Raw genomic sequence first — 23319 nt, forward strand, 5'->3', positions numbered from 1 at the left:
GAACAAAAGGATGACAGGAGTGAAGGTAGGACGGATTAGAGATAAAGGTGGGAAGATGTGCCTGGAGGCTGTAGAAGTGAGCGAGGTCCTCAATGAATACTTCTCTTTGGTATTCACCAATGAAAGGGAACTTGATGTTGGTGAGGACAATATGAGCGAGGTTGATGTTCTGGATCATGTTGATATTAAGAGAGAGGAGGTGTTGGAGTTGTTAAAATACATTACGACGGATAAGTCCCCGGGGCCTGACGGAATATTCCCCGGGCTGCTCCATGAGGCGAGGGAAGAGATTGCTGAGCCTCTGGCTAGGATCTTCACGTCCTCGTTGTCCATGGGAATGGTACCGGAGGATTGGAGGGAGGTGAATGTTGTCCTCTTGTTCAAAAAAGGTAGTAGGGATAGTCCAGGTAATTATAGACCAGTGAGCCTTACGTCTGTGGTGGGAAAGCTGTTGAAAAAGATTCTTAGAGATAGGATCTACGGGCATTTAGAGAATCATGGTCTGATCAGGAAGAGTCAGCATGGCTTTGTGAAGGGCTGATTGTGTCTAACAAGCCTGATAGAGTTCTTTGAGGAGGTGACCAGGCATATAGATGAGGGTAGTGTAGTGGATATGATCTATATGGATTTTAGTAAGGCATTTGACAAGGTTCCACATGGTAAGCTTATTCAGAAAGTCAGAAGGCATGGGATCCAGGGAAGTTTGGCCAGGTGGATTCAGAATTGGCTTGCCTGCAGAAGGCAGAAGGTCGTGGTAGAGGGAGTACATTCAGATTGGAGGATTGTGACTAGTGGTGCCCCACAAGGATCTGTTCTGGGACCTCTATATTTCGTGATTTTTATTAACAACCTGGATGTGGGGGTAGAAGGGTGGGTTGGCAAGTTTGCAGACAACACAAGGGTTGGTGGTGTTGTAGATAGTGTAGAGGATTGTCAAAGATTGCAGAGAGACATTGATAGGATGTAGAAGTGGGCTGAGAAGTGGCAGATGGAGTTCAACCCGGAGAAGTCTGAGGTGGTACACTTTGGAAGGACAAACTTCAAGGCAGAGTACAAAGTAAATGGCAGGATACTTGATAGTGTGGAGGAGCAGAGGGATCTGGGGGTACATGTCCACAGATCCCTGAAAGTTGCCTCACAGGTAGATAGGGTAGTTAAGAAAGCTTATGGGGTGTTAGCTTTCTTAAGTCGAGGGATAGAGTTTAAGAGTCGCGATGTAATGATGCAGCTCTATAAAACTCTGGTTAGGCCACACTTGGAGTACTGTGTCCAGTTCTGGTCGCCTCACTGTAGGAAGGATGTGGAAGCATTGGAAAGGGTACAGAGGAGATTTACCAGGATGCTGCCTGGTTTAGAGAGTATGCATTATGATCAGAGATTAAGGGAGCTAGGGCTTTACTCTTTGGAGAGAAGGAGGATGAGAGGAGACATGATAGAGCTGTACAAGATAAAAGGAGGAATAGATAGAGTGGATAGCCAGCGCCTCTTCCCCAGGGCACCACTGCTCAATACAAGAGGACATGGCTTTAAGGTAAGGGGTGGGAAGTTCAAAGGGGATATTAGAGGAAGGTTTTTTACTCAGAGAGTGGTTGGTGCATGGAATGCACTGCCTGAGTCAGTGGTGGAGGTAGATACACTAGTGAAGTTTAAGAGACAACTAGACAGGTATATGGAGGAATTTAAGGTGGGGGCTTATATGGGAGGCAGGGTTTGAGGGTCGGCACAACACTGTGGGCCGAAGGGCCTGTAATGTGCTGTACTATTCTATCTTCTATGTAAGTGAAGAATAGCATAGTAAGTCAGATGTGTTTATTGATTGACACTTTATCAGGCCATCACGAGAAATTATGTTATGACTTGGCTAAAAATGCTCTGATGGTTGCTCGAGTAACTCACGATGGTGTATTCGGATCAAGAATCTAAGGGCTGGAACGCAAACCAGAGTGAATCTAATCCTTGTGTTGCATTTAATCTGATCAGCATCATTAATAATTATATCCGTGAATTAGAAGGAATAAGTCCTAGTACATGAGTGTGTTACACACAGCAAATTGTATGCCCATGAGTGACACATTAACCCACTGTTAGTGAGTGCTAAATACTCTCACCCTCTCTGAGAGGGGAATTATCACAGGAGTTTGTCACACAAATGATTCTACCAAGCACAGAAAAGGCCAGAGAATGAATTCCGCACAGCCAGGAGTGGGTCCCGGTGAATCATGCACCACCCCTCCCTCTACAGCACCCCAACCATCTATCTCATCTGCTCGGAGCTGGTCACACTGGGGATCACTCAGAGCTGGGAGCTAATCACAGTGCGGATCACATGCAGATGGAAACCTACACAGAAGGCATCACACCTTGATCGTGTTTAGCCAAGACAGCCATATCCACTGGATGACACAAGACTGAGATAATGGTGCCCCTTGGTAGCCCAAAGAAGTGATCCTATAAATAAACCAGGTCAGCATTCTGATACCCTGGTTACCTCAATCAAGCTTCCAGGTCAAGGCCTTTTATAGGCTGTATATATTCTAGCACCTCGCAAAGTCCAACCCTACGTCCCCTTCATGTCAGGTGGAAATGGGCAAGGCTGGCTAACAGGGCTCTGGTGAAACGTATAGGCCAACACCACCCCCCACCGCCCCCCCCCCCACCATACAGTGGATTACAGAAACATTGATGATCTCCAACCATACCAACGACTTCAGAGGACAATGGAAACAGGAATTCATTGATGGCATTTGCTCTACTTGGGAGCCAAGGCCTCAAACCACTATAATCCAGCAGTGTGCTACAGTGCAGGTTCTCATTCTATGAATGGTTTGACGTTCAGAGAGAAGCACTGGAGTCAGATTTTTTAAAGAATGGATAATGGGAGAGGATCAAGATCGTTCAAAGCACCTGAAAACAGGTGTGTGCAAATCGAGGTTCCCTTAATGAGTTCAGTCAGTAACTGCATTACATTTTGAATGGGTCAGCCACCAGGGTGTGAGTCGTCGCGTGAATTATCAGCACAGTTGTCTCCGAAAGAGTTTCAACTCGCCCTTCCTTTGTCAGAAGTTCTCATGTTGATAACCTGCATTCAATCGTGTGGAAGACACAACACTAGCTTGGTGTGTGGGAGACAGGACTGTGTAATCTCTTACCTGTTTTCTGCCGTTGGTATTGTAAAGATAAAGGATAGAGATAGTGCTGCAAAAAACGGGATTCAGCAGGAGACGTGCACAGAGATTGTTATGATGTAGATTATGGGTCATTTATATGGATGAAGAATATTGTAGCAATCAGTGTTACAGAGGGGTAATATGACCAAGGTAGCAAGAACACAAACCATTATAACAGCAAAGATTAAAATAAGAGGTGTATTGCAAAAGGTTACAGTGAGACATTTGTAAAAGGTAGTGCTATGATATCGGGAGGAGATGTTTGAGTACATAAGTGGGGGTTTTGTACACTCTCATGAGATTGAAGTCACAAAGGCAAAGCGATCATTAATAGCCTTGTACCTGCACTTTCTCATTTTCCCTCGCACTACCTCAATGCGCTGTAGTGAAATTAAATGATCTGTATGGATACAACAGGAATTCTGCAGATGCTGGAAATTCAAGCAACACACATAAAAGTTGCTGGTGAACGCAGCATGATCTGTGTGGATGGCAAGCTTTTAAAAGCTGTACCCCAGTACATGACACAAACAAACCAAGGTACCATTCCTGAGTGGTCCTTAAGAAGGCAACAGTAACCAGACGTAAATTGGGGGACCCCTTTGTCGATCATCTCCACTCCAATTGCCAAAAGTGGAATTTCCTGGCAGCCAACTACTTTAATTCCTATCCCTATTTCCATCCCATGTCGGTCCATGGTCTCCTCCTCTGACATGATGAAGCCACTCTCAAGGTGGAGGAGCACCACCTCATATTCCGTCTAGGTAACCTTCAACCTGATGGCATGAACACCAATACCTCCTTCCAGCAATTTTTTTTCAGTTTTTCTTTTCATCTCCTCCTTTCCTCTCCGGCTAATTCCCACTCTAGTCTCTTATCTCTTCTGCTCACCTGCCTATCACCTCCCCCTGGTACCCCTCCTTCCCTTTCTCCAATGGTCCACTCCCCTCTCCTATCAGATTCCATCTTCTCCAGCCCTTTATCTTTCCCACACCTGGCTTCACCTATTAGCTTTTACCTCGTCCTCCTTCCCCTCCCCCCACTTTTTATTATTTTCCAGTCCTGATGAACAGTCTCGGCCCGAAACGTCAATTGTTTCTTCATTTCCATAGATGCTGCCTGTCCTGCTGAGCTCCTCCAGCATCTTGTGTGCATTGATCCAGCATCTGCAGAATCTCTTGTGCTAGTGAGCTACGTTCTTAGATTGCTGAACTCCATGTGTGAAAGGTACACTATAGTGTTGTCTGCTAGACATCTAGACTTTGACACATTTATTACAAAAGGTGGGTGGAACATTTCCCAGTCAAGACACTGGGGGCCCCACCTACCACTAATTTTATCCTTCCAGGTGGTCAAGTTGTACTCTTGCCAGCAGAGATATGGTGCTATTGTTGAAGCAGAATAAATCCATTTGACTGAAGACAGACTTCATTTGAGGACCACACCTTTGCAGAGGGCCAGAGGTTTATCCACCTGCCACTCCCAGCTGAAGACCACTCGGCTTTCTCCTTTACAATAGAATGTAACTGTCTAGAGGATGGGAATATACCTGGCATTCATGCTTCCCAGTCGTCCTCTATGTGTCCATTACCATTTGCAAATCGATATAGAAAATTGTAATGTAACAGAAGCAGCCACGGTAGTGAGTATAACATATCACTTATATGTTATAATAGGAGGTTATTCAGATCCTATAAAATTGTTACTATAATAGGATTATTATTAAAGGGTATGTTTTTGGTGTTATAATAGAGGAGATAATTAAGTGACTAAAGAGTCTGTCTTATAACAGACAAGATTACAAGTATTACAAGCAGTATAACAGAGAAGTCAACCATGAAAATGATAAAAGGTAGCTCCGTAAGCTTGTAAGTAGAGAGACAAGAAGGAATCCCATGACACTTTTCTTTTATAAGGCATATGTAGTCACAATTTAATGACAGACAAATCACAAACATTCAGTCATACATCAGCATAACTTATTTAAAGGCTACTGTCAGCACAGGCTCGCTACATGAAGAGGAAAATACAGGGGCTCAAATAGCATATTTTGCCTTCATTTTTATTCAGTGATCACTCCTCCCAAAATACGAAGAACAAACTAAATGCTAAATCTTCCTCTCAAGTGGGAGCATCTTTCTCTCTGGTCACATTTAGATATGTTACAGTTACAGGTCAGATTAACATTTCCAACACAGATTGTATCAGCTTTTTAATGAAACAGAAACAACGTTTAGGTCAGAGAAAAGTTCAGAAATAAACACAGGGTATAGAAATAGATCAGAAAACGAAAGATAAGCCAACCAAAGGAAGCAATACTGACAGAGTTCAGAGGGGAAACGAGACTGGCGGGATGTTACAGAGAAGGGCGAGAAGCAGAGGAGATCAGAAAATGTGCAACAGATGTGACAAGTTATCATAGTCAGATCAAGCATTCTGAACCACCAGATTTGACTGTGATCTGGATGTGGGACCCCATCCATCCGCACTCACTCTGATGCAGTAATCAATAGAATTGAAGGAATTGACGGATTGAGTGGGGGTGGGGTTTTAAAAGGTGGGTAAGGAGAGGTTGTTGAGATTGGAGGAAGGCGTTGATAGGACGGGGAGAGATGAGAAAGTAGGGGTCTGGGGAAATACTGGCCTTATATGCTGGAAACAAATGGGGTGATGGAGTTGGGAGTGATTGAGGAGATAATACCCACACCCAGCAGAGACTATTCCAAGGGCTGGACGCATGTTTAAAAGAAGATCCCAAATGCGAGATGTTCATGGCAGCTACCAGACTCTCCACCAGCCAGACATTCCCACATAGATGAGAACTGAAGACACCTATCTAGGTGGGTGAGAAATTCCATTTGTCACTACAGTATCGGTTTGGGTGAGAGTAGACGTTTTATTTGGGGTAGAGGGGATGGGGATGGATCGATGGGTAGCCGTGAAAAAAAGGGAGGTGGAAGCAGGAGAAATGGGAGAAATAATGGGAGAGAACGTAGTGAGAAGAAAGGTCAGGTAAAGGTACGAAATGAGAAGTTTTATAATAAGGCTATTCCTGCAAGGCCGCAATTATTAGTTGAGCTAGTCAGCTTAAGATCTTCATATAGATGCCTCACAATGTAGAATGGAGTTAGCAGGCTATGTCCAGATGGGCTTTATGACAAGACAACAACTTTCAGGGGAAGAATGCAATTTGCCAGTTTCTCATGATGAGACTTCACCTCAGTCATTTGCATTTTGACATTCAGTCCGAATCTCCAGTGCTCCCTGTGTGGAGCGTGCAAGTTCTTCCTGAGACAGCATGGATTTCCCCTTGTGCTCCAGTTCCCTCCTACATCCCAAAGACCTGTGGTCATTAGGCTAGCTGGCAGCTGTGAATTGCCACAAATGTGTAGGCAAGCAGTGGAGGGAATGTTGGGAGAACAAAGTGGGAGATCAGGACAAGATTATTGTAACTAGGTGCTTCATAATCAGTCCCGAAGTCCACCAAAGACTTCGTGGTAAAAGGTGGAAAGTGTGGGTTTCCTCACCTCTGCCTCTCTGACCCTCAACACAGGTGTCCCTCAGGGCTGTGTACTAAGCCCCCTCCTTTACTCCCTGTATACCTTATGACTGTGTCGCCACCCACAGCTCCAATCTGCTAATTAAATTTGCTGATGACACTACACTGATTGGACTAATCTCAAATAATAATGAGGCAGCCTCCAAAGAAGTAGTCACCACCCTGACACAGTGGTGTCCAGTTGTGGACTACAGGAGGAATGGAGACAGGCTAACCCTTATTGACATCAATGGCTCTGGGGTTGAGAGGGTGAACAGCTTTAAGTTCCTCGTCATAAACATCACTGAGGATCTCATGTGGTTTGTACGTACCAGCTATGTGGTGAAAAAGGCAGAACTGTGTCTCTTTCATCTCAGTCGGTTGAAAAAGTTTAGTGTGGGCCCCCAAAACCTAAGAACTTTCTACAGGAGCACAATTGAGAGCATCCTGACTGGCTGCATCACTGCTTGGTATGGGAACTATACTTTCCTCAATTGCAGGACTCTGCAGGGAGTGGTGCGGGCAGCCCAGCATACCTGTAGATGTGAACTTCTCACTATTCAGGACATTTACAAAGACAGGTGTGCAAAAAAGGCCCAAAGGATCATTGGGGACTCGAGTCACCCCACCACAAACTGCTCTAGCTGCTGCCATCCAAGAAATGGTACCACAGCATAAAAGCCAGGACCAAAAGGCTCCGGGACAGCTTCTTCCACCAGGCCATCAGACTGCTAAACTCATGCTGACACAACTGTATTTTTTTATGTAATATTGACTGTCCTGTTGTACATACTATTTATTATAAATTACTATAAATTGCACATTGCACATTTAGATGGAGACGCAACATAAAGATTTTTACTCCTCATGTATATGAAGGTTGGAAGTAATAAAGTCAATTCAATTCAAAGGGCAATTTTCCCTGCAGGATAACTTTATGATGGTTCCTCTATTTCTAGGTTGTCTTCAACATCGATAGCTGATCAGATTACTTGCTTCCAGTTTCCATTACATTTAACCAAGTGCATCTCCCTTTCCAGCTGCTCCACCTCCTCCACAACTCATCCATCTGTTTCACAGGGCACATGGCGGTTAGCATAACCATAGCCAATACAGCGCCAGCAACCCGAGTTCAATAGCACCGTTCTCTGGAAGGAGTCTGTGTGTTCTTCCCATGACTGTGTGGCTTCCCCATTTCCTCCCACGTTCCAAACACATACTGTACCTGTTAACAGGTTAGCTTGTCACATGGGTATAACTGGGCTGCACCTGCTCATTGGGTTAGAAGACTTTGTTATTGTGCTGGTTCTCTAAATACAGTAAATTAAATTTAAAACTAATAGCCATATCCAGTTTCCATCACACTCGGTAAAGTGCAGATGGGGAAAGGCCTTCCGCTTTTAAAGAGATATTCACCTACTGTATGTGCAAGCTGCAGCCAGGGATGGTACGACCAAGGACCTGCAGGTTTTCACATCAAAGCTGATCCAAATAATAAGCCATCTTGAAACTATTGATCATTTCTAGTGCTTAGACTCCTGTCAAATATCATTTCTCAAGGGTAATGAGGAGAAAAGAGGGAGGCACCCAACCACTGCTGACTCAAAGTTCACAGTAAATTTATTATCAAAGTACATATATGCCACCATATACAACCCTGAAATTCATTTTCTTGTGGGAAATCTCAGTAAATACAAGAAACACAACAGAATCAATGAAAGACAGCACCTAACAGAACAGACAATGACTGCTGTATAAAAACAACAGTCAAATACAAAAAGAGAAAATAATAATAATAATAAACAAATAGGCAATAAATATTGAGAACATGAGATGAAGAGTCCTTGAAGGTGGGTCCATAGGTTGTGGAATCAGTTCTGTAATGGGGCAAGTTAAACTGAGTGAGGTTATTCCCTCTGGTTCAAGGGCCTGATGGTTGATGGGGTAATAACTGTTCTTGAACCTGGTGATGCAGGTCCTGAGGCTCCTGTACCTTCTTCCTGATGGCAGCAGTGAAAAGAGAGCATGGCCTGGATGGCGGGAGTCCTTGAAGATGGATGCTGCTTTCCTGCAACAGTACTCCATGTAGTTGCGCTCAATGGTGGAGAGGGCTTTACCTGTGATGGGTGGATTTACCTGTGGGGCTGGGGCTGCTCTCCACATCCCCTGCTCAAAGCTCAGTTTCCTCACCTCAAATCCAGATGATCTGCCTTCACCTTGACTGCTTATCTACTCCAGAGACATCACTACCCCTGTCCCATCACACACAACCTCATACTTCTCTCATAACCCTTGCCAGTAACAATATTAATGGGAGAACTGGCGGGGGAGTGAAATGAGGACAAGCCAATTAACCAAGAATAGCCAGTGGGAGCTGGCTATTGTCTGCAATTTCAGGAGGGAGGCACGATATGGAAACATAACAAAAAAAGAACAAAACTATTACAAGGTGCTCAAACTTCCCATGATCTTACTGGGTGGATCGAGGTGTGAAAATAAGCTAGATGTGCTCTAGGGAATCACTTATTGCCTCTCTTGAATTTTTGAACATTTTTGTGGAAGTTTGGAGTTACTGACTTGAGTTAGTGTAACATCTGTTTTTAACGTTAATAAGGACCTCTCCGGAAATGACTGTGCAAGTTCAGATGGGGTCTTGCAGCTTACAATTCAGCTTGTTGCTGAGGTGGGTTAACCCTTCGACCACCGCACACTTGGCTATGTGCTTACTCTGATTTATCTGACAAATATCCACTGCACTACACTGGCAGCTCTATAAACTCCAAATCAAGGCTTTGAAGTTTTAAACACTACCCCAAGGACTTGAGAATAACATTGAGTCTGACACATTACCGCAGCGCTAAGAGCCATCTATCCGGCAAGAGGTTAAACTGAAGGTCGTTGTGCCATTTCAGGTCCAATGACAGGATTTTGGAGAGCAGCAAAGGTGTTGTTGTTCTGGTGTGCAGACCAGCATTTATCCCTCATCCATTGATTGTGACTTCATGAGGGAAAAATTCAGTACAATGAACAAGCTAATACCTAATTGCACCAGAAGAAGGCCCCAGTGAACAGCGCAAGCAAGGGCAACATCCACCAGATGGTTCACAAAGCTACTTCTTTCTCATCTTCTTTGTCTCTCAAATACGGTTCTGCTACTGCTGGAACCTGTGACCTACATCCTGGTGGTGTGTTTTCCAGCCGATTGAGCGATCTGGCTCTCTGCTGTGTCCGAGGGAGTTCAGTGAGGTTTCAAGTGAAGTGTGCGGCCTCAAGGCCAAGAAGCCTGGAGACTCCATTTCTTGCCAATCTCGCTAATTAATGTGTCGAGGAAGACTTTTAACGTTGAGGTGAGCGGGCGTTCAGCGACGCCTACCAGCCTCTCCCTCGGTGCTGCTGAAGGAAGGTGGCAGTCTCCCATTCCCTCTTGTCTGCTACTCCTGGAGAAAGGCCCCTGCATTCAAATGGTCTCTCTCTATCTCTCTATCCGCCATGAGGAGCAGGAGGAGATGGCGGCACAATGCAGCGCGCGCCGTCACTCCGGTGTTTGATATCTGTAATCTGTCAAGTAGGGGACCGTGCACAATTCTGATTTGACGGAGACAGACGTGAGAGCACGGAGGAACATCTGGAGAAACTTCTGAAATGCCCACTTTGCTGCCGCTGCTACTGTGTGGTAACCGGAATCTCCAGAGGAGAAGGCCCCGAATCCTCGGCTTTGCTTGTTTCGGTGGGCGGGGCAAGGTCAAAAGCGCTCAGCAGAGGATGGCGCTTGGGAGGCTGTATCGGAGGGGCTGGTCGAAGGCTCGAAGTTTTCCAATGGACGGACTCAAAGTCAGCTGTGGTCGGGTGCTCCAATGCATCAGTAGTTGTCAGTGCCTGGAGGTTTATGGCAGAGGGTTTCTCCCTTTTGCCGCCTCAGAGTTTCTCCCTTTTGCCGCCTGCCATCGGGGACTATTGGGAGTCAATCGAGACTTTGAGACTTTTTTTTACCATGCCCATGGTCTGCTCTTTATCAAATTATGGCATTGCTTTGCACTGCTGTAACTATATGTTATAATTATGTGGTTCTGTCAGTGTTAGTCTTTGGTTTATCCTGTTTTTCTGTGATATCACTCTGGAGGAACATTGTATCATTTCTTAATGTATGCATTTCTAAATGACAATAAACGAGGACTGAGTGTCCTCATAATCTAATCTATCTCTCTCCCTCCTCCCCCCACCCCCCTCGCTCAATGCTGCCAGGGGATTGGGATGGAGTCCTGGGTCTCGGGCAAGGTTGAATGGATGTGGTTCGTGGATTGGACTCTGTAATTCACGTTATGATGTTTTTCTGGTTTCCTTTTATTGTTGCTATTTTGGGCAATTTTGATCGGACCGGCCTGCAGATAACAAACGACGCAGCCCTAGATTGAACTGAACTGAATAAACCTGGACTGAGACTACTGAAGACCAAGTCAAGAAATAGAGTCATTATCTAAAGCTGGGATAGAGTCCTTTAATTCTCAGTAGCAGTCTTAGCAAACGCATAAGATGCACCTCAACATGAAACATGTGATGTTACCTACAAAAGTGTAATGTTGTAATAGCAAGGAGCAAACACTGGTGAAAACAAACAGCTTCCTTTCTTCTGGGAGGCAGAATGAGTCTTAAAAAGTGTGACATTCTGTAAATATCTGATAAAAGAGATGTTCAACCAGGCAGAATAAAACAGGTTAATTCTGGTCTAGACACCAAATGTAGGAGATGTCCACAAGGAGAATGAAACGTCCTCAATATCCAGCATTCTTATTCATGAGTCTCATTAATCCTGCCTTGTTTAGATATCCTCCAACAGGCTCCTGTTCCTATTATGTACCTCATTAATCTGGTTGCCCTTGAGGGATAAGAAGTTCTACTTTAAGCCTAAAGCTGTGAGTAGCTGGATGCAACACACTGGAGAAGAATATCCCTCATCAATGGCAAATCAGACAAATGACATAACAAACATTACTGGGTAATTGAACACAAGCTAACATGCCCACACTGCTTTGTAGAACCTCAGAACAGTGGGCAAACTCTTCCTTAATCTACAGATGCCTTTTTCATCATGAGAATCACCGAAAAGCAGCCAAAGAATTGAGAGGACAAGAAACCAGCTTCCCCTCTCTCTCTCCCATCACTTCACAAAACATGACCAACCTCCCCTAACTCCCCTTTCAGAAGGGAAGGGTTGATTTACCACTAAACCCTTCAGCTATTTTGTAATGTGGAATTCAGGACAGGTTAACGGCAAAAATGGGTGTTTTATTCCTCAGGTTATTGATTCAAGTATTTAACCAGCAGTTGGGTATTAAACAGGGCTTTGAATCCTGAAGTTCTGATAGCCTTTGGACCAAACTGGGAAAACTTAACCCAGTTGAAAGCTGCACCATAGCTTCTTGACTGCATGTAGAGGGATGCTGTAAGAAGTCCATTGTGACTGTTGCTGGGGATTTCACCTGATTATCTCTCACCTTTAACACCACATGACCACTAGCATTGCCATGACAGTCCATCTTCATGCTGTGTCATCTATCTACGTCAGCCTAGAAATCTGCAGACTTTGGGCAGAAATCCCTTGAGTTGCCAGCACTATATACATTCAAACCCACCACCTATTATTAGTAACTTCCCTCTGATACAAAACATTAGCAAATGGAATCAAATGTAGGGGGGAAGCATGATGTGAAATCAGTACTCTGGCATTTGGCCACCAAAGATGATTCCTATTTCATAGTTACCCAGCTGGATATTCTAATCTCTGGCACAATTGGTGATTCTCCTCACCTTCAAAATGTTATACTAACATAATATGCAAAAATGTTCCAAGAAGGTTATTAAATAACTTGCTTTCCATGTTGATTATCCCCAGGGTGTTCCTGCCCAATCTTCAATATTTGGAGGTTCTGCCAATCTATTTGTGCTGAATCCATAATATGATGAAGACAGAGGTAGGTGGCATGACTGATTTAAAAAACAGCTCATCAAAATATAAACGTTCCACTGCAATTTCTTAAGCACTGGGACAAATGAACAGCATAAATTCTAATGGTTTGGATTTATTACTACCAATGTCTTTGCACTTAAATTTTGAGCTATATTGAGAGAAGTTAAAATATACTCCCTAAAAGTAAAGAATTAGTCATTTACAGGGAACATCACAAACCACATTCTTTCCTCCTTTCTTCATGTCTCTGCCCAATTTTCTAAAAACACACATTTCCATGACATTTTCATTTGCACAACACCTGTCTCGGCAGTCTGAAGCTGCTAATGCAGAAACTAGATGCAATTTTGAGCTATTGGTTTGTTCCCTAAGAAATTGGATGAAAATAACCAAAGTCATTTCTGGGACAGATACAACTGATGTTTATGATGGCAGATTGGTTTCAAAACCAGATTTCTGAAGTTAAAAACAATATCAAACAGTAATTTATATCACTTGATCAAAGTTCTAATTTCAAAGTAAATTTATTATCAAGGTACATACTGTATATATCACCACATACAACCCTGAGATTAATTTTCTTGTAGGCATTTTCAATACACCAATAGAATAATAACCATAACAGATTCAATGAAAGAGTGCATTATCTTGGGTATTCAACCTTTGTGCAAAAGACAACACACTGTATAAATACAAAAAGAAAGAAATGATAATGATAAATAAGTTATCCTCTTTGATTCAAGAGCCTGATGGTTGAAAGGGAGCAAGTTTTCCTGAACCTGGTGACGTGAGTCCTAAGGTTCCTGTGCCTTCTTCCTGATGGCAGCAGCGAGAAGAGAGCATGTCCTGGGCGGTGGGGGCCGCTGATGATGGATACTGCTTTCCTGCCACAGCGTTTCATGTAGATGTTCTCAATGGGCTTCATCGGTGATGGACTGAGCCATATCCACTACTTTTTGTAGGATTTTCCACTCAAGGGCACTGGTGTTTCCATGCCACTTGTAAAGATGTGTTTGAATTAAACAGATGCTGTGGCAGTGATACTAAATATATGTTGGTTTCTTTCCCAGTGATGTAAAGTTATTAAAATGCTGGAAATATCCTCACTAAGTGGAATAATCTCCTGAAGGAGGCACTCTGTTGTCCACTACATCAAAATGAAACTGTTGACCTCTACAAGATGCAAGGATATGATCAGGAGTGATTGCAAAGTAGGGCATGGATCTGATAATCCCCTGGAAAAAAAATCCTGACAAAAAAAAACTAAAATAAAACACCCGAGCTGAAACTAAGCCCGGGAAGGAGATGATATTTCAAAAGGAGAGAGAAAAAAAAAGTGGTTGTGGAGATGGGTACAGTAACTGTAATTTACATAATTTTAAACATATAGTCCTGCAGCCTCTTATAAGATCATATGAGTAATCTAGAATGGAGCAAGTAGTTCAGATACATGGACGTACTCCCAGACTGGCATGGTTGCAAGTTTAAAATAGATGAGTACTGACTCTATTGTTGACTACGTAACACGGAAGTAAACTATGAAGGACTGGATATTGCAAAGTTTTGGCATAATGGCTGGTGTGTTCACAATGTTTGGGGCACAAACTATTTAGAATGAGAGAAACACAGAAGGTAAAAGGGAAGTGGTTTGTGGGACACCACCATCCATAGCACTCCCTCCAAACCATGCAATATCCCCTTTTGGAAATACTGTCCTTCATTGTCACGGGGACTCAACCCCTAACAGCTTTGTGGGAACATCTTCGTCACAAATACTGTTGTGGTTCAAAGCAACAGCTCACCACATTATTGGCTTCACATGAATTCCAAAGGATAACTGGATGAGGAATATCTATGCATATCCATGCATAGATTGAGAACTGGAAAGTTCCTCTCAAGGACAGTAAATCTTGGCATGTGATGATATTGGGCTCCCTGTCCACAAAGCCCTTGACTGAAAGTGTACACTGAAAAATGTGAAAGCAAGATGATTGTTACAGTGCCACTTCTTAAACAGACCCTCAACTTAGCATGATCCTCCATTCTTCCCTGCCCCAACTGCCACAGTTAACATGACTATACTTTCTCCAATGCCATTCCTTGTTCCTACTTTCCCAATTTTTCCACCTCCATGACACCCACCTCCACTTCCCATGCAGATGCTTCAAATTGGTCTTCCTCTCTCACACAAGAATTGCCCTTCATCGTGACTGATAGATCTCTCGGCTGTGTCCATTCTTTTCCCCCCAAACCTGTTCATCCCTTCCAGAACTTAAGAGGAGCTTTACAGGGGTCTCCATACTTGTCTTCCATCCCATCAGCCTCATTGAGCAGATGGTGCTCCACACTATCCTGCACCTGCAGCATAATGGCATCAATTCCCTTTTCAGCTTGCACTCTCTTATCAACACCTTTATTGCTATTTATAAATAAATAGCAAGCATAAAACAACAATATGACAGAACCCTTAAATGAGTGTAGCTATCCCTTTTTGTTCAAGAGTCTGATGGTTAAGGGCTAGTAACTGTTCTTGAACCTAGTGGTGTGAGTTCTGAGGCACCTGTACCTTCTACCTGATGGCAGCAGTGAGGAAAGAGCACAGTCTGGGTGGTGGGGATCTTATCACCCAGGCCGTGGGTGGATGCTGCTTTTCTACAGCAATGTTTCATGTAGGTATGCTCAATGGTTGGGATGGCTTTATCCGTGATGAACTGGGCTGAATCCACTACCTTTTGTAGGATTTTCTGCCCAGAGGCATTGGTGTTCCCAAACCAGTCCATAATGCAGCCAGTCAGCACACTTTCTACCACATATCTAGAGAATTTGCCAAGGAATTTGATGATGTGCTGAAACTCTGCAGACTCCTGAGGAAGTAGAGGCACAGCCATGCTTTCTTCGCAGTAATATTTATATGATGGGTCCAGGACAGGTCCTTTTGAGGAATTTAAAGTTACTGACCCTTTCCGCCTCTGATCCTCCAATGATTACTGGCTCATGGACCTCTGCTTTCCCTCTCCTGAAGTCTACGATCAGTTCGTTGGTCTTATTGACATTGAGTGAGAGGTTGTTGGTACTACACCACTCAGCCAAGTTTTCAATCTCCCTCCTGTATGCTGATTCATCACCCCCTTTGATACGGCCCACAACAGTGGCATCATTTTCAAACGTGTATATGGTGTTGGAGCTGTACTTAGCCACACAGACATAGGTGTAAAGCCAGTAGAGCAGGGGGCTGAGTACACGTCCCTGTGGTGCTCCTGTGGAGAAGCAATGGAGATTGTCGGGGAGATAGTTTTGCCAGTCCAAACTGCCTGGGGTTTACAAGCAAGGAAATCCAGGATCCAATTGTACAAGGGGGTATTGAGGCCCAGGTCTTGGAGGTTACTTTCTAGTTTTAAGGGGATGATGGAAATGAATGCCGAGCTGTAGTCGATAAAGAGCATCCTGATGTGTGCATCTTTGCTGTCCAGATGTTTCAGGGTTGTGTGAAGAGCCAACGAGATAGCATCTGCTGTAGACCTGTCGCTTCGGTAGGGGAATTGGAGTGGAACCAAGTCGCCAGTCAGACAGGAGCTGATCTGCTTCAACACCAGCCTCTCAAGAAACTTCATCATTGAGGATGAAGGTGCCTCTAGGCAACAGTCATTGGAGCAGGTTACCACGTTTTTCTTGGGCACTGGTATAATTGAAGCCTGTTTGAAGCAGGTGGGTACAACACATTGCTGGAGGAAGAGGCTGAAGATATCCGTGAACACACCAGCCAGTGGATCGGCACAGGTCTTCAGTATTCGGCCAGGAACTCCATCTGGACCAGGTGCTTTCCTTGGATTCACTCTCTTGAAGGCAGCCCGCATGTCATCTTCAGATACTGAGACCGAAGGATCACGGGGAGACATGGGGGTGCGCGATGGTTCCTCCATGTTCTGGTGGTCAAAGTGAGCATAGAAGGATTGAGCTCATCTGGAAGCAAAGCTCTGCCATCCCCTATGTCACAAGATTTAACCTTGTAGGAGGTTATGGAGCTCAAACCCAGCCGCAACTGCCCAGCATCCCTCGTTGATTCCAGTCTAGTCCGGAATTTCCACTTTGCCCAAGAGATAGCTTTCTGGAGATTATACCTGCACCTCTTATAGTAGTCTTGATCTCCAGATCTGACTGCCTCTGATCTGGCTCTCAGCAGGTTCCAGATTTCATTGTTCATCCAGAGCTTCTGATTGGGGGAAACCCCGAATGATTTTGTGGGGATACTCCATTAAATCAGCTGTTTTAATAAAGTCTGTAAAATTCAGCTCCTCAGATGAGTTCTAGAACACGGCCCAGTCCACTGACTCAAGGCAATCCTGTCACCATTCTTCAGCAAAATTGATTTGCAAAGCAACAGATTTTACAACTTACTGTATGTCACTGATAATGAATCTGATCCTGTTCCATGCCCATTTGCACAGGTGGCTTAAAGGTCTGGCATACCAGTAGCACACTACTAGGCAGGAATGCAAACAAAGGCATAGATGCAAATTTATTCAAATACCCACAATACCTTCATACAGAATAAAACAGTTACACCTACATGCTAAATAGAGGTACATGTTAATCAGGCACAAATTTGTGCTGGATTCAGAAGAAACTAGGTTACATCCCAACAGGAAACCTGGACATACACCAGGAACATTAAAAGCCGCACTGAACACACCAAAAACAAATCAAGATCAGATGATAGCTAAACATGAGAACACCTCTGTCATGGGACGGCACAGTAGCGTAGTGGTTAGCACAATGCTTTACAGTACCAGCAACCCAGGTTCAATTCCTGCGCTCTCCGTTGAGAACTTGTACGTTCTCCCCGGGTGTTCCCGTTTCCTCCCACCGTCGGAAGATTAATTAGTCATTGTAAATTAAGCTAGGATTAAACCAGGGTTTGCTGGGCAGCACAGCTCAAAAAGCTGGAAAGGCCATGCTGTTATCTCAATAAATATTTAAATACATTAATAATCAGGGAATAGAACAAAACACATCAAATAAGATAGGAGTGCTGAAAAGCACATTATAAAGAAGGGAAGGATTTACATCGGAATGACCACAAGGTCTTATGCACTTCACAGCTGATGAAGTATTTTTGACATGTGAGAAAATGCAACAGTTATTGTATCTGCAGCAGGATTGTCCAAACAACAATGCGCTGAATAATTAGTTAACTCTTTTTATAGAAGTGTTGACTGAAAGATAAACATAAGTTTGATTGCTAAGATAGCATTTACAAAGATCGCCACATCCTGAAGAAGCACTAAAAGAATGCAGAATCCCCTCAGTACTTCAAAGAAACAAGGACCAGAGTCAGTGGAATGGAACTGGAATCCTAAATCCTTCTGACTCCTAAGAGAGGATGTTCCCAGCAAACTGTTTTGCTAGAATCTGCCAGGAACACGTATTCGTATGAACACAAGAATAAGCTATGAATCAATCAGAATAAAAAAGGATAGAAAAATAACCAAGGTCAACCTCGGGAAACATAAAGGCAGCAAAAACTGGAGAAAACAGCTTACATCCACAACCGACAGTCAGCCAAGGAAGTGGACTGCCATCCAAGCAGCAAATAGACCTTAGTTGTTGGATCTTGAGGTCAGGCCCCTTATAGCCTTATAGCATGGTGGCATGAAAGGCCTTTGAAATACTTTCTCTAAACGTCTCTAATAATCATTTAAAATTTTCTATAATCTTAAATTATTCAAAAAATGAAAATACATTTGTATTAGATATTAATTAAGAACATTAAACCAGAAGAAAACAGTTTACCCACAGTTACCATATTACTCAGGGCTGGCAATACCATTCAAATGAATGGAGTTACTCGTCCCTGGTATAACGGGTGGGAGCAGAAGGGTCATGTGCAAAATGCACCCAATCCTCAGCACAGCAGAGCCCCGCTGAATGGCTCAGTGGTGAGCCCAGCAGCGCAACGAGGGACCAAACGTGTTGGCATCTGGCCTTCAGCTCATCTCTGACTTCCCAGTTCCAGCACGCCGGCAACACTCAGGCACAAGCTGAAGAAGTGGGGAGGCTGTTGTTGGCGGTCCTGCACAGAGCTCCTGGCCAAAGGTAAAATTCACCCAGCCCAGCCCACTGGCAATGAAGGAGAACACACAGAGAGGAAATATAAACAGAAAAATTTTGCTCAAACCAGCAACAAAAATAAATGAAATTCTTTCAAAACAGGAACACCGTGAGGATCGACAAAGATATAAATACTTATATTTTCTTATAACATAGATTCACTGGACCAAATAGCCTCCTTCTATGTCCGCTTTCACAGTAATTCTGTTCCCCTCTTATCCTATTCTCCCTCACTTGTCCATCAACTCCAGCCTGACTCTTCTGTGAGCCATCTCCATTGGAGGTAACTTACAACCTCCAGCTATTCTAAGAACCAGCAAATCTTTGGAATATGGAGGGAAACTGGTGCTCTCTGAAGAAAGCAGCAACCAAGAAGCTCTCTTTGTGACTGGAGAAGTAGTAAAGCTGAGAAAATTCAAACAAATCCAGGATGCAAAGGGACTTGGGAGTCCACATGCAGGATTCCCTAAAGGTTAATTTGCAGGTTGAGTCGGTGGGGAGGAAGGTAAATGCCATGTTCGCGTTCATTTCAGGAGGTCTAGAATATAAAAGGATGTAATGTTGAGGCTTTACGGTGAGGCCTCACTTGGAGTATTGTGATCAGATTTGGGCCCCTCTTCCAAAAAAGGACATGCTGACATTGAAGAGGGTTCAAAGAAGGTTCACAAAAATGATTCCAGGATTGAAAGGCTTGTCATATGAAGAGCATTTGATGACTCTGGCCCTCTATACACTGGAATTCAGAAGAATGAGGGGCAACCTCATTGAAACCTATTGAATGTTGAAAGGCCTTGGCAGAGTGGATGTGGAGAGACTGTTTCCTATGGTGAGGGAGTCTAAGACCAGAGGACACAGCTTCAGAATAGAGGGGTGTTCTTTTAGAATGGAGATGAGGAGGAATTTCTTTAGCTAGAGTAATGAATCTGTGGAATTCGTTGCCACAGGTAGCTGTGAAGGCCAAATCACTGGGTATATTTAAGGCAGAGGTTGATTAGTCAGGTATGAAGGGGTACAGGGAGAAGCCTGGAGACTGGGGCTGAAGGGGAAAATGGATTAGCCATGATTAAAATGGCAGAACAGACTCAATGGGCCAAATGGCCTAATTCTGCTCCTATAACCTATGGTCTTATAATGACGATAAGAGACAGCAGTACAGTCATTTACAAGGAAATGTCAGTTCAAGCCACTAATGGCTGTGAATTCAATATAAATGGACCAATGAGGAGAAAGATAAGCCCACTCAGCCCCTCAAACCTCAGATTACTTAACTACATCATCTCTGAACTAACTTTTAGTTCAGTACTCCATTCCATTTACCCCTGATAATCCTTCACTACCTCAAATAATATCATCTATCTACCTCTCCTTTACAGTAAAAATACTGCCATGGGATAAAAGGGGTAAGTGAAGGAATTACACAAACTTCTAAAGGTAGGTACCAAATTATCCCGTGAGTTTACTGAAGCAAATGAACTCAGCGAAAAATACTTTCTCTGTAAGTTTTAGACACCTGTCTGCATATCTGTGTTATGTGTCTAAAATTTACACAGTAGGTCTTCACTTCTTGGTGACTCAATCATCCTATTGAGTCAATGCCAGCTTTCTTGGCAGCCACATCAATCTAATTAACTTACTGATTTCTCATTTACCTGTCCTCTCTAACATTCACATCAGCTACCTATCAGGGTGGAGACGTTTCAAGTTCCTGGGAGACAACATCTCTGAAGATCTATCCTGGACACAACATATTAATGCAATTACAAAGAAGATATACTATATTTCATTAGAAGTTTGAAGAGATTCGGTACGTCACCAAAGACTCTAGCAAATTTCTACAGATGTACCGTGGGGAGCATTTTGACTGGTTGTAATATAGTCTGGTATGGAGGGGCCAACGCACAGGATCGGAAAAAGCTGCAGACGGCTGCGAACTCAGCCATCTTCAGCATGGGGAGCAGCCTCCCAGCAGGGATGACATCTTAGAAAGGTGGTATCCATCATTAAGAAAGCCTATCACCCAGGACATGCCCTCTTCTCATTACGAATCTCAGAGAGGAGTTACAGGAGCCTGAACACAACAGTTTCTTCCCCTCTGTCATCAGATTACTGAATGAATCATGAACTCATGAACACTGTCTCACTATTTTTGCTCTGTTGTTTGCAGTACTTACTGTATGAATGTGTGTGTGTGTGTGTGTGTGAGAGAGAGAGAGAGAGAGAGTGTGTGTATGTGTATGTGTGAGTCTGTGTATGTGTGAGTCTGACTGTGTGTGAGTGTGTGTATATGTGTGTATGTGTATGTGTGTGAGTCTGAGCATGTGTGAGTGTTTATGTGTGTGTGTGTATCTGTGTGTGTGTGTCTGTGTGTGTGTGTGATTCTGTGTCTATGTGTATGTGTGTCTGTGTCTGTGTCTGTGTGTGTATGTGTGTAAACGTATGTGTGTGTGAAGGGTATACAGTACATGTACATTTTTTCCTCTCTTTTATAAATTGTGTTGTAATTTATGGTCTATTTTATGTATTGCAATGTACTGCTGCCACAAACCAACAAATTTCACAACATATGCCAGTGATAATAAACCTGATTCTGGGTAACACACAAGCAGGTATACTCGACCACAGGAGAGGGAAGAGACCCTTTCTAACAACCATTTAGAACATTTCAGATGACAAGTTTGCACGCTTGCTAAAGTACAGCCATTGGAAATGCTTACACACACTAAAATCATGTTGCACTGTCACCTTCACATTCCTATACCGAATACTCCCCACACTGTCATCGAAAGAGTCACTGTACCCCCACCCAGATGGCTTGGTTCCATCCCTCACCAATACTATGACACCAATAGCTGGAATCTCCCTCCAAATGTTTTTCCAGATTAGACATTTTATTAACACTGTCTCAAAGTAAACTTCAAACAAGCATATAAAATTCATGACATTAAAATATTTTAAAGCAAAATTGCTATTGTGATCGAAATAACTGTTCCACGATTCTTACAATCCATAAAATTCACTCTCCTTTCAGATTAATGTCTCACATATAAATGCAAAACAGCACATCAGCTGAGTTAAATAGTCAGCAACAGGGTAAGCACAGCGTGCTTTACTTCAAACCAAATCCCACATGTTGAATGCAAACCACTGCACTCTATCTTTCAGAAACACTGACACAACTGGCTTATATAAATATTATCAGTCTTATAGATATTACTTTGTTTAAGTATGACTTTAGTTGAGGACCACGGCAGATGAAAAATACATGTGCCCCTGAGTGAGTGTACATCTTTGAGAATGAACACGTACTTGTCTGCATTCATATGAAGACGTGTCTGTGGTGAGATGCTGGATGTGAGATTGTGCATCTGGTCATTTTTCCTGTGCCTGTATCTCTCTCTCTCTCTCTCTTCCCTTTTCTGTTTGTTTTTCGAGTGTCTGAGTTGTATGCGTATTATATGTGCATATGATATATATATATGTGTGTGTGTGTGTGTGTGTGTGTGTACAAATACGAATACATGTGTGTATACCTTTGTGCACATACGTATGTGAATATGTATGGGTGTAACATGACTGAATGTTCCCGTGTGCATTTTTGTGCCCGTGTATGTGGCTCCTGGAGAGATTTTTTTTTAAAAAAAGAAATGCACAAAGGAAAGGAGTGGAAGGACGTGTTTGCAGAGATGGAGGCGGAGAGAAGGATCTCGCTGCTCTTGCAGGAGAGTGAGCTGGTTAAACTGGCCACATACCACATTGCTGAGAAAATCAGCTTCGTTCAAATCCTCCAAATCCACAAGGCTCGAAGCTGCGAAGAGTTTTTCTGCCCCGAAGTTATCAAGGATATCCATAGTGGCCGAGACACGGGGGATTCCGGACTTGGGATCTTCCAGCTGTTGAAGCTCGGGCGGGGGTTTGGGGAGAGCCACCTCTCGAACCCCCAACCCTGACCTCTGGCACCAGCGGCTAGGGGCTCGCTCGAGCTGCCCCGCTTTCCGGGGGCTGCGCTGTTTCTACGATCCCCAGTGACCGCCGATCAGTGTCAGGCTCCTTCGATCGGAATGGCAATGCGAGGTTCCCGATGACTCTGTTTGATATGTCAGTGCCCAGGGTCCCGGCTCGATCTCCAGGCTCTTGTCGATTGGATCTCTCCTCCCTCTCGCCTGGTGTGAACTCGCTGCCTCTCCCTCTCTCTCTACCCAGTTCACACCCCCTTTCACAGCACTTAACCCCTGCACCCCACGACACGCCCTCTCAACGCAATTAACCGTTTGAGAGCACTGAGCAGCGTTCATTAACGTCTTTAAACGTGTTTTTAGGAGTTGCCATCATTTGACAATTATATCGGCGCCATGCCAGGCAGTAAGACAAGAGGGGCTAGAATGCGCACATTCGACCCTGAGCTCCCTACCATCAACAGCGCTGCCGGCCCCGCTTTGTCCAGTGGAAATCTATCCCCAGCCACAGGTTGCTAAGCGACACCATTTTAATCACCGGCGACTAATTTAGCGAACACCGCCTCCCACCGTACAGGTAAACAAACT

The 23319-nt window shown here is 43.8% G+C and overlaps 1 protein-coding gene across 1 annotated transcript in view; it reads right to left on the reverse strand.

The window, feature by feature from the left end:
* The window catches only part of creb3l1 (cAMP responsive element binding protein 3-like 1), a 188075-nt gene extending 165107 nt beyond the window's left edge, over positions 1 to 22968 (reverse strand). The window contains exon 1 of the mRNA XM_063063239.1: positions 22528 to 22968. Coding sequence (XP_062919309.1) covers positions 22528 to 22626 — 99 coding nt within the window. The 5' untranslated portion in view covers positions 22627 to 22968. The remainder of the gene's footprint in view (positions 1 to 22527) is intronic.
* Positions 22969 to 23319: the final 351 nt, after the last annotated feature.

The sequence above is a fragment of the Mobula hypostoma genome, chromosome 11 (genome assembly GCF_963921235.1).
Source record: "Mobula hypostoma chromosome 11, sMobHyp1.1, whole genome shotgun sequence".
NCBI classification, from domain to species: domain Eukaryota; kingdom Metazoa; phylum Chordata; class Chondrichthyes; order Myliobatiformes; family Myliobatidae; genus Mobula; species Mobula hypostoma.